At 29.9% G+C, this 24,008-nt stretch overlaps 3 protein-coding genes across 3 annotated transcripts; 2 read left to right on the forward strand and 1 right to left on the reverse strand.

The window, feature by feature from the left end:
- Positions 1-1,506: 1,506 nt before the first annotated feature.
- LOC114423477 lies at positions 1,507-5,716 on the forward strand. Its single transcript, XM_028390241.1, has 6 exons — positions 1,507-2,140; positions 2,945-3,056; positions 3,156-3,327; positions 3,409-3,590; positions 4,216-4,359; positions 5,310-5,716. Exons 1-5 carry the CDS (start codon positions 1,740-1,742, stop codon positions 4,339-4,341), a joined length of 993 nt encoding a protein of 330 aa, XP_028246042.1. The 5' UTR covers positions 1,507-1,739; the 3' UTR covers positions 4,342-4,359; positions 5,310-5,716.
- Positions 5,717-13,861: 8,145 nt separating this feature from the next.
- Positions 13,862-14,636, forward strand: LOC114423479 (putative lipid-transfer protein DIR1). Its single transcript, XM_028390243.1, has 2 exons — positions 13,862-14,237; positions 14,345-14,636. Exons 1-2 carry the CDS (start codon positions 13,931-13,933, stop codon positions 14,350-14,352), a joined length of 315 nt encoding a protein of 104 aa, XP_028246044.1. The 5' UTR covers positions 13,862-13,930; the 3' UTR covers positions 14,353-14,636.
- Positions 14,637-14,802: 166 nt separating this feature from the next.
- Positions 14,803-20,808, reverse strand: LOC114423478 (sodium/hydrogen exchanger 4). The gene is made up of 14 exons (XM_028390242.1): positions 20,458-20,808; positions 19,510-19,628; positions 19,323-19,420; positions 19,153-19,212; positions 18,981-19,027; positions 18,701-18,892; positions 17,837-17,883; positions 17,616-17,682; positions 17,091-17,191; positions 16,910-17,011; positions 16,244-16,394; positions 16,074-16,136; positions 15,732-15,815; positions 14,803-15,524 (listed from the first exon to the last, which is right to left on the reverse strand). Exons 1-14 carry the CDS (start codon positions 20,629-20,631, stop codon positions 15,240-15,242), a joined length of 1,590 nt encoding a protein of 529 aa, XP_028246043.1. The 5' UTR covers positions 20,632-20,808; the 3' UTR covers positions 14,803-15,239.
- Positions 20,809-24,008: the final 3,200 nt, after the last annotated feature.

Raw genomic sequence — 24,008 nt, forward strand, 5'->3', positions numbered from 1 at the left:
ATGTTTATAGATCTTTTATTCACTTATATAGTGTTCAATCTTCTCATTCTTGCACGATGTGAGACTTTACCTCACACTTGTACTCAAACAATATACTCTTTAAGTGTGAGTCTCATCCACGTGGTACCTTCCCCTCAAGCGAAAGTCATTTTCATCCATAAGTATTTTTGTGGTACTCACTATAACCCACATGCTCTGCATACTTGCATTGTCGCTCCACCCACATGATACGCCACCTAGATCCACTTCCAGGAAGACTTTTGATACAAGGGATCCTCAGGCCTAGGATCTACCACCGTCATTTTACTCGTTTGTGTTAGTCACAAAGTCAAGCCATCGACTCTAATACCAATTGTTGTGCAATTGAAGAGGGTAAACACCAAAGAGATTTACCTTAATGGGCCTCGAGCAATCATACAGATAAACTTGACACCACACTTTAATCCAAAACCTTAAAGCTTAGATTTATGGGTTTTTCCTTTACTTGTATAACATTCAACCTTCTCATTCCTACATGATGTAGAACATCACTTCGCACTTGTACTCCAACAATACTACTTTTTGCCCCAGAGTTAGGTTCTGATGGATATGAACCTATGTTTCTTATGCTTGTCCACTAAAAAATGGACACGTGGAACTCTATTTTTTTTTCTCCTCTACCTTCCTCTTTCTTTGATTCGACACTCCTCCCTCTCGATCCCAACCACTCTTTGCAACTCCCTTCCTTTGTTGTCATCGCCATTGCCTTGCCCCCACTACCACTTCCTTTCTTCTTCTCTCCCTCCCCAATCATTCCTTCACCCCATTGTCTTCGGAGAACGTGACACCACCATGACGTCCAAACACATTCTACCATAACAACGACTCAACTGTGTTACCTTCGCACCACCATAATCCATCTTCAACACCACCACCACTAGTCAACCTTATTGTTCTCGTCACTAATTTATTCTCTTCCAAGCTCGACGAATGTTTGGGTCTTTCTTTTAACACCAAGGTCACCGTTGCCTACACTCTTGTTGCCGAGCTCTTGTGTCGGGTAAAATGTGATACTCTCTTGAAAATCATAGACTTTTGGTGTTAATTGTTGTGTGTTTTTTTTTTTTTTGGATTTGAGAACTTCATTATTATGGGAAGAATGACTCAATTTTTGAATTTTATTTAAAAAATTGAAACTTTTTGTGATTTAAAATTGTCACAAAGACATGTTTTATTATTTTTAATATAATTTGTGTTAATTTTTAACCTTCAAAATTTTATTTTAAAATTTAAATTTTAAAAAATATAGGTTCAAATTTTCAAACCTAACTTTAAACTAACAAGTAACATATTATAATTTTGTACGAACATAGACGAAAAAATTTAGTAAACTTTTTGATAATTTTTAATCAACAATAAAAATATTTTAACCTTTAATTAAAGGTAAAAAAAGCAAAGATATTTTAAAAATATTTGTAGAGAAGACGACGTGGTAAGTTACGACCGATCCCTTCTAATTTCTGTCATTGTCCGTTTCAATCCAAAACGAAGCTCAGGAGAGAGAAAGAGAGTTATATAGAGAGAGAAAGAGAAAAAACCAATATCACTATGGCGTAGAGAGAGAGAGAGAGAGAGAGAGAAAACAACAACAAACCTCATCACCACACAGAGTAGTAGAGAGAGAGAGAAAAAAAAAAAGAGAGTCCGTTAGTTAATTTCAGTTTATTTATTTTATATTTTTAAAAAGAAGAGAAAAAGCAATGGTGACAGAGGAAGAAATATCTGAAGCGGTTCAGTCTCTGCTGCGGGAATCAAACCCTAGTAGATTCACGACGCTAAACCAGGTGGTGGAGGAGCTCCAGGCCAAGCTCGGCCACGACCTCACTCACAAAATCGATTTCATCACCGCGCAGATCAACCTCCTCTTCGGATCCCGACAACCGCCGCAAAACCCGCATAGGCAGTTACAACAGCCTAAGGACCATTTTGCCCCTCCGCCAAACCCTAATTTTCACTCTGCCCCTGTCAGTGTTGGCTTTCAGTTGCAGAATTTCTCTTCTTCTAACGCTGTTGTCGCTGCTGCTACTGCTGCTGATGCTTCGCGCATTGAAGCTCCTTCCGCTCCTGTTGTTGTTGAAGGCAACCAGGTTCCCAAGGAAAGGTTAGGTTTTGCTACGATTAAGACGGTTAATTTGTTTCTTGTTTGGTAGAGTGAGGAAAAGTAGGGTTAGTGGAAAAGGAATTGGAGTATTTAGTGCTACTTCTTTTTTTTAGGACAATTTTTGGTACATTTTTTTTGAAGAAACAACTTTTGCTACTTAAACTGAGGTTTTGGTGACTAGTAAGTCGTTGGTGTATGGTACCCGGACTCGGTTCCCTTAAGCATGCGTTTGAGTATAGAAATACTTATTTATTATGAATTTTAATTATAATATAATTGATTTATTCAAAAATATTTATTTATTTTGAGTTTTAGTCATATAATAAACATTTATCATGCAAAATCCTTAGACTAAAATAGTATTATCAATTGTGGAAAACAGAGAATTTATGATGTGAGGAAATATTTTTGTTTATTTGTTTTATTTTCACTAATAATTAGTGACAGTGCCATTTGTACGTGAAAATAGGATTTTTGTTGTTCTGCTTTTGGTTTGAAAGCAGTGAAAATAAAGGGGGCATTTTTTGTGATTATTTGTAAAAATAAAAATGAAAACAGAGAATGATTTTTGGAACCAAACATCCTTTGGCAGAAGATTAGGCTTTAACAACAGATGCATATGTCAGCAGCATGTTACTCAAGATCGCTGCATGGTATAATAAGGGACAATGAGTCTGCATGTGTTTGAATTCAAACTTGGTTGTTTAGTAATTTATAAACAGAATATTATGTCTGTGTCTGTTAAATTTGCTTTTTTTGTTGCAATTGGGATTGGAGTAATGCTGTTTTTCTTGTGTCTTGTAGTACTCAAACTAAGGTGAAGAGAAGAGGTGGCCCAGGAGGTCTCACCAAAATCTGTGGTGTTTCGCCTGAACTTCAGGTCATTGTTGGCCAGCCAGCATTGTCGAGGACTGAGGTTTGTACCGATATTTTTGAAGCTTGTTGTTTGCTTAATGCATAATTTTGATATAGTTTCCAGCGAGATTTCTAAAATGTGGAGTAACTGTGGTTTTAGATTGTGAAGCAACTGTGGGCTTACATAAGGAAGAACAATCTCCAAGATCCCAGCAACAAAAGGAAAATAATTTGCAATGATGAACTGCGTGTGGTGTTTGAGACGGATTGTACTGATATGTTCAAGATGAATAAGTTGCTATCTAAGCACATTATCCCCCTTGAACCAACCAGTAGGTATCTAGGTTATGCTTATTTTTATGACATTGTGGTTTATTGTGTTGTTTAAATTCTTCTTTTTTGTGCACTTTCAGAAAAGCCTGTTCCAAAGAAACAGAAGGTAGATGTGGAGTCAGGAACAAGAAGTGCTGAACCTACTCCTTCTGTAATAATATCTGATGCACTTGCTAACTTTTTCGGCATTACTGGAAGGGAGATGCTGCAGTCTGAGGTTCTGAGGCGTATCTGGGAGTACATTAAAGTCAACCAGCTAGAGGTAAGCAATAGAAAGCTAAAATTTGTACTAACTTCATGCACATTGGTGCACTAAAGTTTAATATGATGATGATGATAATTATTGTTAATTGATAGTTTGCTAACTAATGCTGAATTGTGAACCACTAAACTCTGTTAGTTCCATGCTTTTTCTTCTTTCAGCTCTACCCCACCTTAAACTCTGTCTTTTAACTATATGGTTTTTCTTTCCCCGTTTATTATTATTTTTATTTAATTAGTAGTATTTTACTATTTTATTACATCTTATGTTGTAATCATTTTCTGTTTTACTTAGCATCATTGAGTCTGGTATCTAAACTTGAAATTTTAGTATTTGTATTAGTCTAATTTGTTTCTAGTGCTCTAATATTAGGTGTGTTAGTAAGTTACTGTGTTTTTTTATTAATACTGAGTACAAGCACATAGGTGCTCAAGCTTGCATTCCAATGGACAATTGAAGGCAAACATGGCTTTTTGCTGGAAGAAGATAAAAAATAGTTTGTTTTTCACACAATTAGTTTAGGAAAAAAAAGTTAAATGATATGATCTTCTGAATAACAAATTATGTATAATTAACTGCATTGGGACATAACTTGTTGACTTACAGTCCTTCAATATATTCCTAGGATCCTGCGAATCCTATGGCTATAGTGTGTGATGGGAAGCTTCAGGAGATCTTTGGCTGTGAAAGCATTTCGGCATTGGGGATACCTGAAGTTCTGGGCCGTCATCATATTTTTAGGAGTTCATGATGCTGACAGCATTCTATGGTTAGTAGAAAACTGACACGCACAACATTTTGTTTTCCAAAACCATCATACTGCCCTTCTTTTTTCTAACCTCTTTCGAGTTTCATTAGTAAATTACTCAACTGTATTTAACTGCTCAGTCAATTACTCAACCTTTTATCTGCTTTGCATGGTGTTGAGTCTCCGCTTCTTCCATGATTTTTATTTCAGGACAATATTATCTCTTGGAATGGAACTGGTTGTTACTTGTATTTTGCATGCATAAACTGATAATATTCTTTTTAGTCTGATAATTGATAAATTATATATTGAAAGTAAACTGAAAATTAGTATGATAATAATTCAGCATGTCTTATAATCACTTTTAATTTTATTGGTTTTCTTTGTAGTTTGTAATCATGAGAGAAGGTAGAAAACCTTTATTTCCATTGGACAAGACTTTGGACACCTGTTCGGATGATCCTCTTCATGCTTGAAAGTTGAAACTATTTTTCTTTTCTTTTTCCCTGTCATAGGAGCAATAAATATACCTTATTAAATCCTCTTAATTACTTCAAAAAATAAATGTTAAATGACTTCTTTCTTCTAATATGATAAATGCTTTTCCAATAATAAATTTATGTTTGTTTCCTTAATTGAGACATTGGTTAGCACTTGCCTTTTATGAATATTCCGAACCTGTCATGATCCAAGACTATGATGAATGAGGTACAGATTCTTTTTTTTTATTCGTGAACGAGGTATAGATTGCCTGGCTAAATAGAGTAAAACGATTCATAGAATTGATGACTATGCTGCCTTTGATATGTAATTATGTATATGCAATACTGTTGCAAATTTCTGAAAACAATGACTTATCCTAGTTAGGATTTGATAGTTTTGTTTCTCAGTTTGATGGGGTTGCTTTTTGCATTTTCAAATGATATTTATGCATAGAACGTGATGAAATATATTGATTGTTTTGGTTGCAGTGACAGATTGCATGGTGTTAATTCCAGTATAGTTGGAACTGATCTTGACCACATGTTGATAAGGTTCTGTAACTTGACTGATAAGATTTGTGTTCTTAGTTCTTGTTGATAAGCTATTAGCAGAGAATGAAGATGATGTAATAGAGACAACTATTAGTTTGTTTGGGAGTGGCGATGTGTTTCTAGGTCCTGCAGTTGTTGTTTGTCTAACTAGGCACTTAGGTTAGAATGACCTGTGGCTGTGGGTATTCTGACACCTGTAAAATTCTGACAATAGGAAAGAAAATGATGTACAAGGTATCTTCCTTCAAACATGACTAATGCTATTTTATGTGTAGTTAATGAAATGCAGTTTGCCGGATGTACATGTATTATTTTGGAGAAAACTTGGATAATGTTTGTGCTTATGATAGTGTAGTGTTCTCAATAAAACATTTCAAAAAGGAGAACGAAGTGCTTAAAAAGTAATACATGCTACATGCTTGTGTTTTTATTTGAGAAAGAATGGCGTGTGTCAATGTTTATTGGTTTGTATTTGTGTTCTTTACCTGTTTATTAGTGTTCTTGTGTTCGTGAGGGTTTTCTCCCCCTTTAAAAGGAATAGCTGAGACACGTTATTTGCTAAGCTCTTAAAAATATAGCATATTTATTCTTAAAAAAAGTACCTTTTAAAACAAAAGTTAAGTGAGCTTTACAAAAAGTTAGGAGGGTTTTTATTTTCTGTTTTTTTTAATACCTGTTTTTTTATTTTCATTTTTTTTTATTTTTTTGACGATTTTTTACTTTTTAATTATAAATTATAAATTTGACATTTTTTTAATATGTTCCTTATTTTCAAAGGTGTGCATAGAAAACAGAGAAAAAAATTGTTTTCAACGTTTGTATAAATTTTTTAAAACAAGACAATAAATAAAAACACAACTAATTGCCCTCTCTTTTCTTGGTCTTCTTTCTCGCACTCTCTTTCACTCTCTCGAGTCATTCTTATATTTATCCTGAATAATTTTAAATAATATTTAAGAAAATAAAGTCAAGTGCAAATTCTTATCTTGTAACTTCTAAGAAACATGAACACCAGACAGAGTCTTGTCAATTTCTGGAACTGTCGTTGGGTCTTGAGCTATCAGGTATGCCATTTTTGGCAGCACTTGAACCCCCTAAAGGTCTTGAGTGTGTGGAAGCAGCGTTTCCACAAGGGTTCAAGGAGAGAGTTCAAGGAAGAGGGATTGTGTGTGGTGGATGTGTTCCAAATAAGAAGTTCATTTTGGAGCACCCTTCTGTGGGGTGCTTCTTTACCCGTTGTGGATCATTGTCTTTGCCAGAGGCTGTGGTGAACAAGTGTCAGTTGGAGCTGTTGCCAAATCATGGTGAAATGGTGATCAATGGAAGGGGGGTATGCTACTGCTTGAAGGTTAGAATAGAAGTGGAGAAGTTGAAGGCCTTTAAGATGGTTTGTGTACCAAAGAAAGTGTGTGCAAAACTGTGAATATGAGTCATCCAAAACTGAGAGTGATGTCCCTACATAGTTTTTTGTTTTCACGGATTAGTCCTTGTGTTTTTTTAGTCGGGAGATACCTTGAGTTCACAACAAAACAGTGATGCTAATGTATGTTGCTTATCTAAGAAATAAAAGGGGTTGCATGTGTTTTTAATTCCTCCAAATAGGAATAAGTCATCTTTAATTGCTCAAAAATAAATTGCCATCACTTTATTATGATACATTTTCATACGGGAGGACTTAAATGGAAATAGTTTATTTTTTAGAGACAAAAAAAATATTACTCTATTTAGTGGGCAATTAAATGGAAATAAATTTTAATACACTACTAGTGTGTATCTATTTATAATATATAAATCCTATAATATATAAATCTTGAGGTGAGAAGTCATATGCTGCCGCATCAGTTTATTTGTCTATGTGTTAATGTATGAGAAATTTTATCTTTTGTTGTATCTCTCATCTACTAAAAGATCTATAAATTCACCTCTTCTACTTTCCATTAAAATCTAGGTTAAGTTGTCAAATGTAGTATTTGTTATCTCCTCTCCTCCTCCCTTAAATCCTCTAAATTGCATTTCCCATTTGATGCGGCAATTCTCACAAGAAATCAAGTGCAGGTGATATTCACAATTCTTTCTCTTATATTATTCTTCATAAGTATTTTCCTAGTTGAGACACTTTTTTATAAGAAAAGTCTTTTTTATTGAAATTCTCTTTATTTTCCATTAGAGTTTCTTAGGTACTGTGAATTCCTTAGAGGAATTCACCTCTTCTACTGTCCATTAAAATCTAGGTTAGGTTGTCAAATGTAGTATTTGTTATCTCCTCCCCTCCTTCCCTAAATCCTCTAAATTGTATTTCCCATTTGATGCAGCAATTCTTACAAGAAATCAAGTGCAGGTGATGTTCACAACTCTTTCTCTTATATTATTCTTCATAAGTATTTTCTAGATCAGTAGTTGAGACACTTTTTTATAAGAAAAGTTTTTTTTTATTGAAATTCTCTTTATTTTCCATTAGAGTTTCTTAAGTACTGTGAATTCCTCTTTTAATAATTTAGATTTTAGATGATTCAAAGATCATTGAAAAATGATGTTAAAGGAGCTATGGCAACAAACCAATTAAAAAACTAGAACAATATTTGGGGGATGTCTAGGTCATCAAATTTGGTACACACATGCTAATGCAAGTTTTATTTTACATTATACATTCTATATTTTGTGATTTTGAGGAAGGAGAACATTCAATATTTTGTGTCATTATATTAATTCAAAGTATCGATCAATAACCGTTGATATATTTTAATAAAATAAATAAATTCTCACATTAATAATAATTTAAATTATTTATAATATCTAATTTTACATATTGAATTAATATGAAAGACAAATTATTAAATAAAATAAATATAAAAAATTACACTAATTTAATATTACCATCTATGCATAAATTTATTTATTTATATAATTAATTACTTTAAAATATATTTCTGGAAAAATAATAAATTAAATTCATGACTTTAAAGTTATAAAATAATATAATATAATATGAAAATAAAAAAAATATAAAAATTAGATATATATATATATATATATAAGTTTAAAAATAAAATTATTAATAGTTATATTTAATGTTAATTATTTAAATTATAATTAATTAGATAAATGCAAACTAATGATAGAAGATTAATAGTTAATATAAATATAAGAATTTTTACATTATTTTTGTTGTAAATTTTATTTTATAAACTAATTTTTTAAAAAACTATAAATTTAATAAATAAATAATAAATATTATTAGTTTCACCTTTATATAAAAGTAGTTATATGTAAAAATATATGTTACAAAATTTTAAATTATGTTTTCCAAAATAACTCTTTGTTCAATGATAAAAAAATTAATTATATTTTAGATTATTTTAATATCACGTTGAAGTTACATAATAAATACCAATAAGATTTACCGGTTACATGTATTAAAATATTATTGAATCATACTAAACAAGATTAATATAAAACCGTTATATATACATGAATGAGTTTTAAGATTGAATTTTATGTAAAATAAATAAATATGAATTCAAAGTTAACCTATTTGTGAAATATAATTTTTAATTAAGTTCGTCCATAATTATTTAAATTTATTAATCCTAATTATATAATTTTGATACTATTTTAAATAATAATTTTCTCATTAATAATAAATTAAATAATATTTGACTAAGCTTAATTTTATTTTTGTAAAAAATAAGGTACATTAAAGTATATATTTCACAAAATAACTAAAAATATTTAAAATATTATATACCATAAAATAATATATATTAAAATTGTCTAAGATATTATTATTGTATATAATAAAATAGTAGATATTATTATTATATATTAAAATAGTACAATATATTATTTGTTTCTTTTTTTTCACTTGGTTCTATATAAAAATTTACTATTATTTAAAGCTTTTAATAATGAAATTATTTTAAAAATTAATAATATTTATAGTCATTGATTATAATAAAAATTTTATTACCGTTTTCATATTCATTATCAAATTGATGGTTTCATTTTTTTTATAAACTTTACTTCAAAGGATTGTAAATATCCATCCAATTTCTTCCTATTTTCTTCTTCTTCTTCTTCTTTTCATTACTATAATATCATTTCTTTCATTCTTTTTTAATTTTTATTTTTATGTATGAAAAAGAATACTTGAATGTGTTGTTCGTCATCGTCAAAATTGAGAATTTTGCTCTTTTAGATTGATAAGGTATAAGGTAGACCTATATTCATAATTGATAAAAACTCATCTGTTTAAATTTTATTTTTAGTGTTATTTATATTTATATTTTAATTTTAGGTCTAACTGTTTCTTTGAGTGATTTTTGTGAGATTGAATAAACTTTTGAATCAATATCATATTTTTATTAAAAAAAATTTATATGAATTATTTATTCAATACATTTTGTAAGGAATGATAAGTGGAAATTGAAGATTATATTTGATCAAGTATATTATCTTACTCTTTGTCTTTTATCATTATTTTTTTTCTTTGTAAATATCACTCCTGTCATTTTTATTTTCTTCATTTTATTATTATTTTATTATATGTTTTGATATAATATCATTTCTTTTTTTCTTCATTTTTTATGTATGAAAGGATACTTTGAACATGCTATCGATCATCTAAAAAATCAAAATTTAACTCTTTTAAATTAGTAAGGTATAATGTGGATATATATTGATATTGATAAAAAAAATTTGTTCAAATTTTTATTTTTAGTGTTTTTTATATTTATATTTTGATTTTAGGTCTAATTGTTTCTTTAAATAATTTTTGTGAAATTGAATAAACATTTGAATCAATATCATGATTTTAGGTCTAATTGTTTCCTTCTATAACTATTGTATTAAAAATCTTATTTTTATATTATATTTATTCAACAAGTCATAAAGAGATTATATTATTGTGAAAATTTTTATTTTTTTTATCAATATTATTTTGAATAATTTCATTAAAATTTTTTATTTTTCTTACTCAAGTCAATTCTCAAATGATATGAATGATAATTTTTAACTATCAATTGACTAATTTATTTTCTTTAAAATACATGTAGTGTAAATAATTTAATAATTATCAGTAATGCAATCAATTTAATAATAATATTTTTAGTTTTGAAATATATGCTAAAACTTACAATAAATAATTTAAATAATTAAATTGATAATAATAATAATAATAATAATAATAATAATAATAATAATAATAATAATAATAATAATAATAATAAATAATAATAATAATAATAATAATAATAATAATAATAATAATACAGTTTTTTTATAAAGCTCAAAAGAAACTATAACTTAATATCCTTATACATTTAGACAATAAAGGATAATAAACATCAATTAAATATCATTAATTTTAAATAACTAACTTATGTAGCAATATAATTATTATTACAAAGAAACAATAGTTAATAACATATTAAAGATTAGTAATAAATACAAATAATTGGTGATATCTTTAGTAAGTTAATAAATATGTAAACAATAATATTTTGAAACATATGATTATTTTTATAAATAACTTTTGAAAATTTGTAAGCAATGAAAATAAAACTGAAACTAAGGGAAAATAAACAATAATAATAATTATTATTAAATTGAGATTATTCAATTTCTATTAGATCATAGTGAGGTTAATTAATTCAAACTTTAAAATTTTAAAAGTATTACACAAAACTGATATTCAAAATAAGTAAAATTATAGTTTTAAAAATAATTAATGACCATATCTATTTAATAGAATTCATACTATTTTAAAAAATTTAAATTTTTAGTATAAATGTACACTCAAATTTAAACAAATATTATACATTATTTATATATATATATATATATATATTATTTATTATTCTTTAACTTCTATGTTTCATATTTACATTAATATTATTATTTGGAGAAAAAAAATAAATTATAATAAAATTTAATAAACTTAATAAGTTTAAAGAAAATATCTGTTCACTAAAAATATAATATTTAACATTATTTTTCAATTTTAATATTTATATATTTGTTTCACTACTAAAAATCTTTAAAATGAATAATTTTATTTATGTACATTTATTTTTCAAAAGATATTGCATCACTATTATTACTTGAATGAACAAAAAATTACAAAATTTTTAATTATACTTAATTTTGAAGATAGAATTAACTGAATTAAAAATATAATTAATCAAGTTTCTCATTAATAATATAATTATGTTTAACGTAATACAAAATATTTAAAAATTGTTATTTTTATTTATATAAATAAATATAAAATGATATATATATATATAAAAAATTTATAAAAACCTGTAAAACACATGGGTTAAAAGTCTAGTTCTTTATCAAAACTGATTTGCTTATGTAATCGGCTGTTTTTTCAAGGAAAATTGTGATATGATTTTGTGTTTTATGAAATGCTTTGGAATGAATTTGGTTTTTCAAGTCCTCAAGTACTTAAGATTAAGCAATTTTCCGCCACCACAAATTATTTAATCTTTAAAAATACAAAAAAGTCACACAAAAAACAATCAAATAAAGTAATAATAAAATCAATATCATATCATTACTTACCAGACAAAATAGATTAAAAAAATTAAACTACTGGAAAGAATAAAAGTTCAATCTCGTAAAAAAATTTAAGGAGTAAAATCATAAATGTCAAAATGTTCACAAAACCATAATTTACCCTAACAAAAATAAGATTTTACCCTCAATTTTTTTTTTTAAATGTAGTAATCGATGATGCTATCCACATAATCAATTATTTGTCATGAGATTGCTTTAGAGTAAAACAGAATGAGCGTGCACATTTTCACACACTTCTTCACATTTTTGGTTGGAAGATATAACATGAGCTCCACACCAATTTCAAATATTTCCTACAGACTTCTCCTTTATCAAGTAGATGAAGTTTTTACATTTCCCTTCCTTTTTCTTTTCTTGTTTAATTCTAGCCTAACAAACATACACTAAATAAAAAGGGAAAAAGAAAGTGTAAATAACAAAAACAGTGAAAACTTCCCACTTTAATGTGGATAATTCACTTCAATCCACTTAAAAATACTCTTATGAACTGATCATTTATCATTATTAATAAAATTAATTATTTCATTACACATTTTTTATTTATAAATTATTTTTCAATACATATAATTGTTTTCATTTCCTGCATAAGTCTTCACAATGTAATTATTGTCGTCACTATTTATTTCAACTGCTTTTTTTATTTTAAAAATAAAAAAACAAACAACATTATATAAAAAGACAGATAGAATTAATAGTCAACAATATCAATTACACATTGCACATTAATGGCAAATATTACTGTCACCCAGCTAAAATCATCAATGACTTGAACCCATAATAGAGTGTTTTTGTGAATATCCCAACCACTTGCCACCAATATCTGTGGTGAGGACTGAGAACCTTCACTAGAGTACATTGGAGCTTGGTAAGGGACAACATCAGGCCTATCCAACCCCTACCTACCATAGTTTTTTAGCGCTTAATCTCTCTCTCTCTCTCTCTCTCTCTCTCTCTATATATATATATATATATATATATTAAGCAACATGTTTATTAATATTGGATATCAGTATTAAAATATGCATGCTCAAGTTCTCTGCTCCCCTCTGTATTTTTTTTATTGAAACTCATTTTTTTTTAGTTTTCTTTCGATATTCTCTTTCAAAGACAATCATATTTAAAACATAGTTATACCTGAATAGATAAAATTTCAAGTCTTAGTTTACCACATTGTAATTAATTGTAATTAGGAGATCTAGACTATCCTCTTTTATTAGACCTAACTCTATTGATATTTAAAATGCATTTTTAATTGATAGGATGACATGACTAATTGAATGAATTTTATTAGATATGAGAGTAAAGGAATCTTACACTCAATGCATACCAATTAATCTCTTGTCAAGCTTATAGAAAAAAAAATTAATCTCTTGCTAAAAATAAGAAGAATGAATTACACACAAATAAAGAATCCTCTCATAGTTTAATTTGATTTTTATGAATAAAAAAATTATCAAGAAAAAATCTAATCCAATTAATTGAGCGATACACATAAATTATTATAAATTTCTTATTAATTGAATATAATTACACACAAATAAAATGTCATGCATTATGTCAAAGACTTTTTTATTATTATTTTTATTCTTTAAATAACATTTATTTTTAAAAAAATATAAATACAGACAGTAAGGTTCGGCCGGTGCAAATTCATGCATGAACGGATACAAACCATATAGCAAGGTTTCTTTTTTTCTTATTTATTTAATGACAAATAATGGACCAGTTTAAGTTTGGTTGTGGTTAAGAACTTAAGATCAAATCTTTAATTCTAAAATAATATAATCCTATCTCGTGAACATCCACAGAGTGGATTCACATGACTAACCTAAAAGTAAGTGAAACATATACAAAACAATAATCAAGCTACATTCCAAACTCCAGTATAAATTAGCATTAGGCAAACCATAGATATTTAGATTATACCAAGAGAAGTTTAGATTAGACCTAGCTGCTTAGTAACTTGGTTTAAGGAGAGTATGGCACATACTAGTGGCAATGCTTTGGTGCAGTGGCTAGTAGCATCATTGCTCATTGCCATGTTGGGTGGTGCCAAAGCTTATGTTTTATGTGACATAGAGTCAAATAAGCTAAGCTTATGCTATGCAGCAGTTACTGGGAGCCACCCTAAAAAACCCAATGAAAAATGCTGTGAAATTGTTCAACATGCCAATTTGCCTTGCCTTTGCAGATACAAGTCTATCCTACCTGCACTTGGAATCAACCCCACCAATGCTTTTGCCTTGCCCAGTAAATGTGGTCTGAAAACACCACCTAAATGTAAAGGTAATCATCTTAAGCCCGAATAGAACTTCTATTAATAACATAAGTACAACTAAGACTTATATTTTGACTAGATAGTGTTTCTTGACTCTGTCTTCTTCATTTTGCAGTGATTTGAAGAAATTCTTGAGAATCCCATCCTTTTAAGCACCCTTTTAGTCTTTATTTGTCTTTCATGTGCTGTATTAATATTGAAGAAGCTTTTTTCTACATTGGCATTTTGTGCCTCTCAAATAAATTAGTAGTTTATTTTCCATGTCTTTCTCACATGTTTGCAAGGTGTATGATGTATCAGTTCCCTATCAAGTAGATTCTACAAAGGTGTTTGATGTACTACTATTTAAAGATTTTCAATCTGTAATCTGTCTAATAAAATGCTTGTTTCTTGTGTTCTGAATTCAATGCACAAAGCAATATATGGATTAGGACAGGAATTTAAATAATGAATTCAATGTAATGCATCCCCCAGTGGCATCTATCCACTATAAAAAGGCAACAATCCAAAATAAGACATTATGCACAAATCCACTTGCTCATGAAATTAACTCAGTAAAACTACTTTAATCAATTGGATGCATTAACTCAATATTGATAGAATAAGGTATAAAAAATAAATAAATCAGTTTGATATTCGAGAGTCACAAATTCGTTAAATTGAAGAGTAATTCTCAATTATTCGCCCCAACATTCATGAACAAAGGAAAATCTGCACTTTTTTTTATTGGTAGGAATTGAAGACAGTGTTAGGGGGTTTCCAATAACTCAAGCACCGCTGCTCAACCAACTATGAGCTTCTTTAAAGCTTCAAGTAAGTTCACACTTCTGTGTGATATTCCAAAGACAGCTGGTCCCTTATTACTTACTATAATCCTCACCTAAGCATCACAAACAGTGGCAATGAATCTTCATGGAAGCTACTCATCTTCAATATTGGATTGAAATGGATCATCATTTGTGTTCCAACAGTTAAGCACATCACTGAGATATCCATGATTTGCTATATTGCTAGCACTGTGACTGGTTACCGTGAGGTCCCCCAAATATAGGTCTCATGTAGGCATCATCGAACCTCCTCCAATAGCGATGTATGGTGAACACAGGACTTTCTATCAACATGGACAAACTTGCCTTTGCGCGGCTGATGTTGGTCGCTGCTGACTCCTCAAGGGATAGGAAAGGAAGATTCAAGTCGTCAAATGGTGGACCTGATTCTGAATGGCTGATGCTTTTCCTTGTTGCACTGTGGGGAAGCAGATATCTAATTAGTGGTTTTGTGAGAAAACCAAACACCTGCAATGATATTGGAGCTATATCAATTATTTAAAGTTTAGACTGAATTATAAGAATGACCAAGCTGCATGTAATTGAAAGCATATGCAAGAAATGATTTCACTTGGGTTGAAGACAACAATAGGAAAATAATTTTCTTTAGCTCCACATGAACTATTTTATGTTGTTATTTCTTAATTTCAAGATAGAAGAAATGCCTCAACTCACCAGTGTGCTGAATAGGACAACAATAATGGTGTTGGTAATCATTGTTGCATTAACTGGATCAGTAGTAACTCCAGAAAACGTGAACTGCATAAATAAAAAAGAGAGGAATTCAGTGGCAACTCCTTCTTAAGGTAACAGTGTCATTGGTTGTTGCATAACTGTGGGAGGAATCTCCATACATAATGCAATGGTAAATTATGCAATGTTGCGATTGGAATATCCAACAAAAGATGATTGAGAAACTGCAAGTCTTTTGATTAACACTCATATAGTCATATTTATTTAATAAAATTTCTATATAATTATAATATCTAGAAATTTGAATTTATAATTTGCATATACCTGTTTGAAAGCCAGAGCAATGGAGACAGCTCCCCTCATTAGCCCAGCCCACCAAATGATTATCTGGATGGTTTACCAAACTTAAGAAGCCAATAAATAATTAAAGATATTTTCTCTATTAGCTGTAAAATTTACAGTATGAGAATATCATATAAAACATGTTTAGAAACCTGATGTTTGAATGTGATACTTGAGGCTTGGTCAGAAGTAGCACGTGTGTTCGTATAATTGGCCAGAGCAGAGAGAGGGAAAACAAATGCTGCCCGCCCAAGCAATATCAATAGGATTAAGGAACTGTATATCCCCATCAAATTTCCATAACTGCAGTGAAGAAGTTATGCTTTATTAGAAGAAATAAAGGCTATTATTATACTAAGGTGATATGTTGCAATATATCTCAAATTCTTCTTAAGAAGATTCCAGAAACAAAAATATTGCAAAATAACAGATACTTAAGATCTTGTGTGTCGTCTGAAAACAATTTCAAGCAGCAGAAAATAGGTAGCTAAAATGTAGCTTTATGCATTAATCCAATTACTATTGATTGTTTCACAAATTAGAAGCAGATTATACTTTATCATTAAATATAATGTTTTCTTTATCGTAATCCAATGATGTCATAGTCCAGTAAATATTTTGGAGATTGTTGAAACTGTCGTTGAAGTCACATTAACTTGTCTATGTAAGTAGTGACACTATGCAATCGGTAACGAGTAAACACACCATACAAGGACATGCATTAGACCATAAATAACATTCCATCAGTGTGTGATGTGTTAGTTTAGGTGAACTCTAGATAAAATATAATTATTTAGAGTTGTAGAAAGGATTAGGACCTTAATTGGGTCATCTTCCACTTCTCAATGTCAAGGGCATCCATGCCCACATATAGAAATATGAAGGTTTCTGCAATAAATGACATTGTTGCAAACACATGCCTAGAGAAGGGAAAGAAATCAGAAATCTCAGACCATTTAATCTGGAAATTACTGAAATCTTTGATGGACTAATCAATACCTGGTTGTGATTCTTGAAGTTTCAGTCACATTATACCATGCATAATGTGACATTAGTATTCCACAAAAGAAAACGGTGAGGATTCCACTTAGATCGAATAGCTGCATAAGAATTTTCAATTAAGATGGATGACTAAAACAAAAAGGAAGTTATTTCTAGTCTTCTAGTTTAGTTCATCTGCTTACAAAAATAAATTGTCATTAAATAAACAAAGAAGGTTTTGGTTAAAAATTTATCATATGCTAAGTTTTACACTAAATTGACTCCATGAAAACTTAGGGAGAGGTTAGTCAGCTGGTCCCCTGCTGCCACACCTCCCTTCCTCCATCTCAAAAAATCAAAAAAAGAAAGAGAGAGAAAATCACAAGAAGAATGAAGAGAAAATATTAGAAACCTTTATAAAGCCCAAATCTCCATAAGCTTAGCTACCTACATGCTAACTGATACCAAACCCATTTAGTTCTATAGCTTTGCAACTAATGTCAAATCAATAGCAGAAAAATTCTATTAGCTTGATTCCAATACCTCTGCCAACATGTAGGATAGGTATGCCATTAAGATCATCAAGGAAATTTCACGAACACTTGAATGTCTGCACACATATGCAGAGGCAAACTTGTTAGCGTGTAATCAAAATTTCACCTTCTAACTCCATAATATGAAGGTAATTATTAAACTTTGATGTTCCCACTTCATGCCACTTTGAAAAGTCCATTTTGTGAGAATCTTTAGAGAACAATACATACCTTCCAAAGCTTAAGGCTTTCAAGATATATGCTGTGAGAAGGCCAGTCTGCATAAATATGCATTTATTCAATGAAATGATAGGAGAAGGAAAAACAAGAGAGCATGTTCTGTGCTTTGTACTAATAACACTACTTAAAAATTAGTTTGAAATAAAAATGTATTTATAATCCACCTTGCTCTTACTTGATTCTACTACCTTTCTACTAATCCTGATAGAAAAAAAGGACTTTGAAAAGCATTTTCTTGCAAATCCCCTTTTCAGTTTCTTACTTATTCCCCAACCTTCACAATCTCTTGCTTGACAACCAAATTTCAGAATTCCAGTGCTCTTTCTAAAGTAATGTCTTGTGTAAGGACAATGTTGTTTAACAGGATAAGCACAAATATAACTTGTCAGACTTTGGCCTCTCACGCCATATCCAATCACAAGTATGTTATGTGCAACTCAAGCATAGAAATAGCTTTCAATTCCCTTCCATAGTTTTTCCAAGATCACTAGGTGTGTTCTTCTATCTTTTTCCCTAATAAAATCTCTTTTTCTATCAAAAAGAAACAAACAGTACAACTAAGTACCAAAATTGATAGAATTCTGTGTAAGCAACAAAATTCATTAATAAAAATATAAGTTGAAAATGGTAACCGTGCTTTGAATCAAATGTGAATTCCCTGGGACAAACTACAAGTGAAGCCAGACAAAAACATTGAAAACTTCAGTCATGAATGTTCCTTCATGTAACAAGTAGGTATAGATGCATGTGAAAGCAACACCATCATCTAGAGAATTTATAGAAAGCCATGAAGTCATCTAACAACACATGCAAAAAAATTATTAGGTCAATTTTGAATTCAATAAAGGAACTCACTATAACTCCAAGACCAGTGCTTGTTATAAATAGATACAAGAATTCTCCAATAACACTGAACGTCTTGCCACTTAATCTTGAAACATCAAGCTTTTGCACTGCATTGAAGAGAACAACTGATGTTGCATCATTTACCACTCCTTCCCCAAAGACTAGGCTGTATAGTAAAGGAGTTTCATCTTGATGGAGAACCTACAAACAGATTCCAGATGCAATGTTCAACAATAAGAGCACACAGAAAGTGTCAAATGAAAGTAAGCCATTTACCAATCTAACTAACCTGCAGTGTGCAAACCGTGTCCGTTGACGAGAAAATTGTTCCTATAGCTGAATCAATTTAAGATGAACCAATAATTATCATCCAAATCCAATATAGCTATATACATGGATCATTATAATATATTGAATTGCCCGTGCTTTTGTGTAGTATTGAGATGATGCAATGGCCTCACCGAGATAATCTTGCCCAGATAGGCCAAGCAACTTCAACTTGGGGAACAACCACCAGCTGCCTAGGTGAACCAAATGCAAAGATTTAATGGTGAGTTATTCCAGCTAAATTTTTATAGTGATAGTGCTATAAATTATAAGGAAAAGAGAAACTATGAGATTGTATCATTACCGCATGTAATAATCGACACTGAAATAAAAACACCGATCACCCCAAACAGCATGATGGTTAAGAAGTTATGGAAGAACTGTTTCTTCTTCACCTGAAATCTGTTAGGAGAGGGTTAACTCAAGACATCAAAAAAAAATTTGAAGCACAAAAAGTACTGCTTTAAGTCTAATATAAGACAAACTTTTACCCTGCATTGAATATTATGGGAGGAAGGAGATATATGAAGAATAGTTCTTCATTAAATGTAAGGATGTGAGAACTCTTCCCTTTGGTGACTAATAACAGTATAATTCCAGCAATGAATCCCTATACCAAGGAGAAAGTTAGTTAGAGGTACAAAGGCTCAATGAAAGAGTGTATTCAAATTTCAACATTAATTTCTTTTTATAATCCTTCGAAACTATTCATAGAAATATTAGTATTGAATAGCTGTTTGAAAAGAATCAGCCTGTTAAGGATGGGAAAAAAATAAGAGGAAGAACTCTTTCTGGAAAGCCAAAAACCACATAGAATCTCAAACTGATGCTCTTCATGCCATTGCAACTAATTATGATGAAGATTGAAGAGGATATATATAATTCAAAGAGAGGCATTTTCATCGGAAATCCGACACTTCAGCATCATCATATACTATTGATTAATTTCCTATTATCTCTCTATATAAAGTTAACCTTTTAGATAGTTGGTATAATGTATTGTATTTGAGGGCAAGTTTCACTCACCCAGTCACTAATATAATCTAAAATAATTAAGTAAACCACATTGCTACTCAAAAGCAACTCCATTTTTGAGAAAACCCCATGCTTCATTCTTTTAGCTCTTAGTGTCTTTTCAAATATTGATTTATTAATATTCATTTGTAGTAAGCCATTTCCTTGACATACATATAAATTCAACTCTCAGACTCCCTATTAACCGTTTTTCCATAAATTTAATCGTATAGTTTTCATTAATGATTCCATACAAGCTAAGTTTTCAACCATTCCTGTTATTGCTAGCTATCACCAAATGGTGCATGCATAACACAAACAAGAGTGATGTATGCTATATGGATTTGGATATATATGGAGAAAAAAATAAAATAAAAACTTTGAACGTTGTGATTAAAATAGAGAGTTGAGAGAATATAGCGTACTACTATAATGGCAAGAATGGATTCATTAATCCATCGATTTTCTTCAAGCAAGTGACCAACGACCAAGCAGAGGCAGAGAACCGCTACAAAGAGTGATATGGGCACCACTAGTGCGTGCTCATGAACCAAATTCCTCAATACCTCAGGAATCAAATTCACTGGCACCATACCCATATATTAATCAAATTATAGTAATAATGGTTACGTTCATACCACCAAATTCCTCACTACCTTATATTTATAACAATATCAATAAAAGCTATCAAGATAACTTTGTTGATTAAAATCAAAGGTCAGAGAATCACGAACTCAAAGGTTGTTGTTTTCGGTTCTAACTTTAATAAATGTATATATGTTGCTGAATCTGGGAGCAATGAAATAATCAAAAACAGAAACAAACATGCCACGGATTAGAGCGTGTAGCGGTGACAGCAAGGAAAGACACGTATTAGAGACTGCATGAAGATGTAACGTGGCACTCTCACAATCATGATAAGATCCTATATAAGGCTTACGCTTGTACTTGGTCACATTCTATAATAGGTTACTCAAATTATTATTTTATATGTATATAAGATATAAGATAAGATTGTATACGATTGATTATTCCGTGTATATATATATATATATATATATATATATATATGATATGTGTGTGTATGTGGCTTAATCTAAACCCTAAATATAAATAAATAGTTAAATTTTGTGTAAATTTCCTAGGGTAGGTTCCCTTGCTAGTGGGTGGTCATTAGAGAATGAAGTGAAGAGCATTTTAGGGTTGGGTTATCAAGGTGGATATCTTGAGTATAAATGGTTTATTGTATTGTAACCTCTAATCATATAGTATAAATTCTTAATTAGGTTTGCTTTCAGGATTAGACAGATATCACAAATTGTGACTGAATTATTATAAATCTTGGTATATATTCTTTTATGACCTTTTTTTTAATTTGATTGTTCATTGCTCATTTTCTTTAATGTTTGTTAATTGAATCAATTAGGTTTAAGAAAAAAATTTACTTTGCAAGTATTTTACATATAACTTAATTTAACCGATCCCTTTGAGTTATTAAGGTCACTTGGTTAACAATATTGTTGGTTAACAATATTGTTACGTCAAGGCCAAAAACAATTTATTACAAGAACTGTTTAAAAATATACTACACAAACAAAAAACATAAGTACTAGATGTAATTGTATTTCCTTCACTACATTGTAGCGATCGTTTCCTCATCCTCAAATATGAGTTTTTTTTATAGCGATTGTTTCCTCCTCCTCTACTATGACTTGTTTTTTTTTTTTTTTTTTGAAATAGTGTCGATCTATACTAAAAAAAATGTTCTTCCTAACTCCAAGCTTTAAGGAGCAAAAAGATTGCCAAAAGAAATGCAAAAATGGTGATCTTGTTTTTTTTCTTATGGTACTTATATATATTCTTCCTTATGATATTGTGTTTTGTTTGCCTTAATATTAATTACTTATCGTAGCTAAAAATTAAGATAGCTGAAGATACGAGTTAATTAAAGTAGCAAAAAAAAAAAGAGAGGAAATGAACAACAACATTTACGGGTATATGGATATATAGTGTTAAAAGAGGTTATCTGCATGTTGTGCTAATGGTGGTAAAAGATAAGTCTCTAGTTTTAGTGGAACACATTAAGTCTGCATGAGAAATCTATCTACTGAGAATGCATAAAGTCAGTAACAATGCTAAACATAAAGTTTCTTTGACAATGATTTTTTCCAAACAATATGCAAGAGAGGACGGATGTGTCTTAACACTTGGGTGCAATCTCATCATGCTTTTCAGTTCTTAACATGTTTTACCACCATGTTGATAACAAAATAACACCATTTTGCAAAATGCAAAATGGTGACAAAAAAATGTCGTTTTTTAGGGACCTGCCATCACTTTGTCGTCACACATTTAATGGGTCAATAAGCTGCGCAAAAATTAAAAAGCATGATGGTAAAATGCATGAAACAAAATCTTGGATGATAAATTTTGTAAAATAATAATAGTTGGAATGAGATCTGGACTCTATTTAGTATTTTTTTTTATAATGTGTGCATCCCACACTCTAAATTATATATTAAACATATGAAGATTTCAAACAATTAATGCCTAGAGGCTTTACATCTCTCACATGTGACTTAGAAGACTTTTATTTTATTTAGAGGCTATTTAGATACAAAATTAGAAGAACTTTTAATTTTAACTATTTCCATTGTATCATCTTGATTTACCCCACCTATCGAAGGAAAATGACAAACACTACATACATTCCCCCTTTATATTTTACTTGGTCAATTTACACCAACATATAATCGTATTATTCGTATGAAATTGACCAAGTGAAGAAAACGTGAGAGCATCGCCTGCAAGAGCAATAGTGCATGTTTGTTCTAATTATTCTTGTGCATCTTTTTATTTGCATTTTTCTGATATATGATTTGTTAAAATTATCGTTGAATCTCAAATCATATAAACACTAGACGTGCTTCAAGAATATACACAAATTCACGTCTATAACAAGTTCTATGACATATCTTAAAGCATTTTTTTTTTGTTACAATCTTAAATGAAGCATATTTTCAGGTATTATTTTTTTAATTTGATAATTATTTTTCTTTTGCAATTTATTTTGAGTTGTAATAATAGCCAGCTTACCAAATTATTAAAAATTAAAAAAATATGATACATTAATTACAGACACATGGAGGGAAGGAGAGAGATATATACAGAGACTAATACAAAAGGACATGGTTGAGATTTTACACGGAACATTAATTAACTTTACACCAACGTCACGAGATGTTAATATTAAATCTTGTAACTATTTTAATATTTGAGATTTTAAAGAAATGCACCACTACCAGGTCATAGTTGGGTAACACCAAATTGCACGGCGAAATTATGGCATAAAATTAATCGAACAAGATATATAGTTGTAGACCTAGTGTCCTTGAAAATTTTGCATACCATACAAGTGCATCAGTGTTTAATCTTTTACTATTCATTTTTGACATATAGTTTAAATAATCCCAATAAAATAAAATAAAATTTGTGAGCATATTAAAGAGTAAGGAAGAAAGGAAATGAAGATTCACTTTTTTTTTATGATAAGTCAAAGATCAAAGATCATGAACGTCCTTCAACTCATTAGATCAAAAATTAATCTTGCTCAAGTAAATTATACACACATGTAAATCGAAGATGACTTCTTCCACCAGATAAATCATGTATTCACTTAAACTTGTATTAATTTTTTTTAAAAATATGACAAACTGGAAACATTATTAAAAAAAAGCATTTCCTTAAAAGGAAAATACATGCGTATATAAAAACAAAATAAGCATTTGGAAGAAATTTATGGCATCTGCTTTATTTATCTGACACAAAAGAGGACATGCAGCGGTGATCATTAAATGCAGACATAAACACAGAAATGTTAGCTAACAGTAACTACAGCATAGTGCTACAAAAAGAGTTTACTGACCCTTTTTCTTTCTTATGTGTCTCACCTTTGTGAATTTTCCATTCATCTTCT

Source organism: Glycine soja, chromosome 8 (assembly GCF_004193775.1).
Source record: "Glycine soja cultivar W05 chromosome 8, ASM419377v2, whole genome shotgun sequence".
NCBI classification, from domain to species: Eukaryota; Viridiplantae; Streptophyta; class Magnoliopsida; order Fabales; family Fabaceae; genus Glycine; species Glycine soja.

Bases quoted from the DNA above. Each gene is read 5' to 3' on its own strand.
- LOC114423477 (XM_028390241.1), top strand. From the start codon at position 1,740: ATGGTGACAGAGGAAGAAATATCTGAAGCGGTTCAGTCTCTGCTGCGG. The intron at 2,141-2,944 runs GTTAGGTTTTGC...TGTGTCTTGTAG, and splicing joins AACCAGGTTCCCAAGGAAAG to TACTCAAACTAAGGTGAAGA. The intron at 3,591-4,215 runs GTAAGCAATAGA...ATATATTCCTAG, and splicing joins TTAAAGTCAACCAGCTAGAG to GATCCTGCGAATCCTATGGC.
- LOC114423478 (XM_028390242.1), bottom strand. From the start codon at position 20,631: ATGGGTATGGTGCCAGTGAATTTGATTCCTGAGGTATTGAGGAATTTG. The intron at 19,028-19,152 runs GTGAGGCCATTG...AAATTGATTCAG, and splicing joins ATCTGGGCAAGATTATCTCG to CTATAGGAACAATTTTCTCG. The intron at 18,893-18,980 runs GTTAGTTAGATT...ATCTGTTTGTAG, and splicing joins ACACGGTTTGCACACTGCAG to GTTCTCCATCAAGATGAAAC.
- LOC114423479 (XM_028390243.1), top strand. From the start codon at position 13,931: ATGGCACATACTAGTGGCAATGCTTTGGTGCAGTGGCTAGTAGCATCA.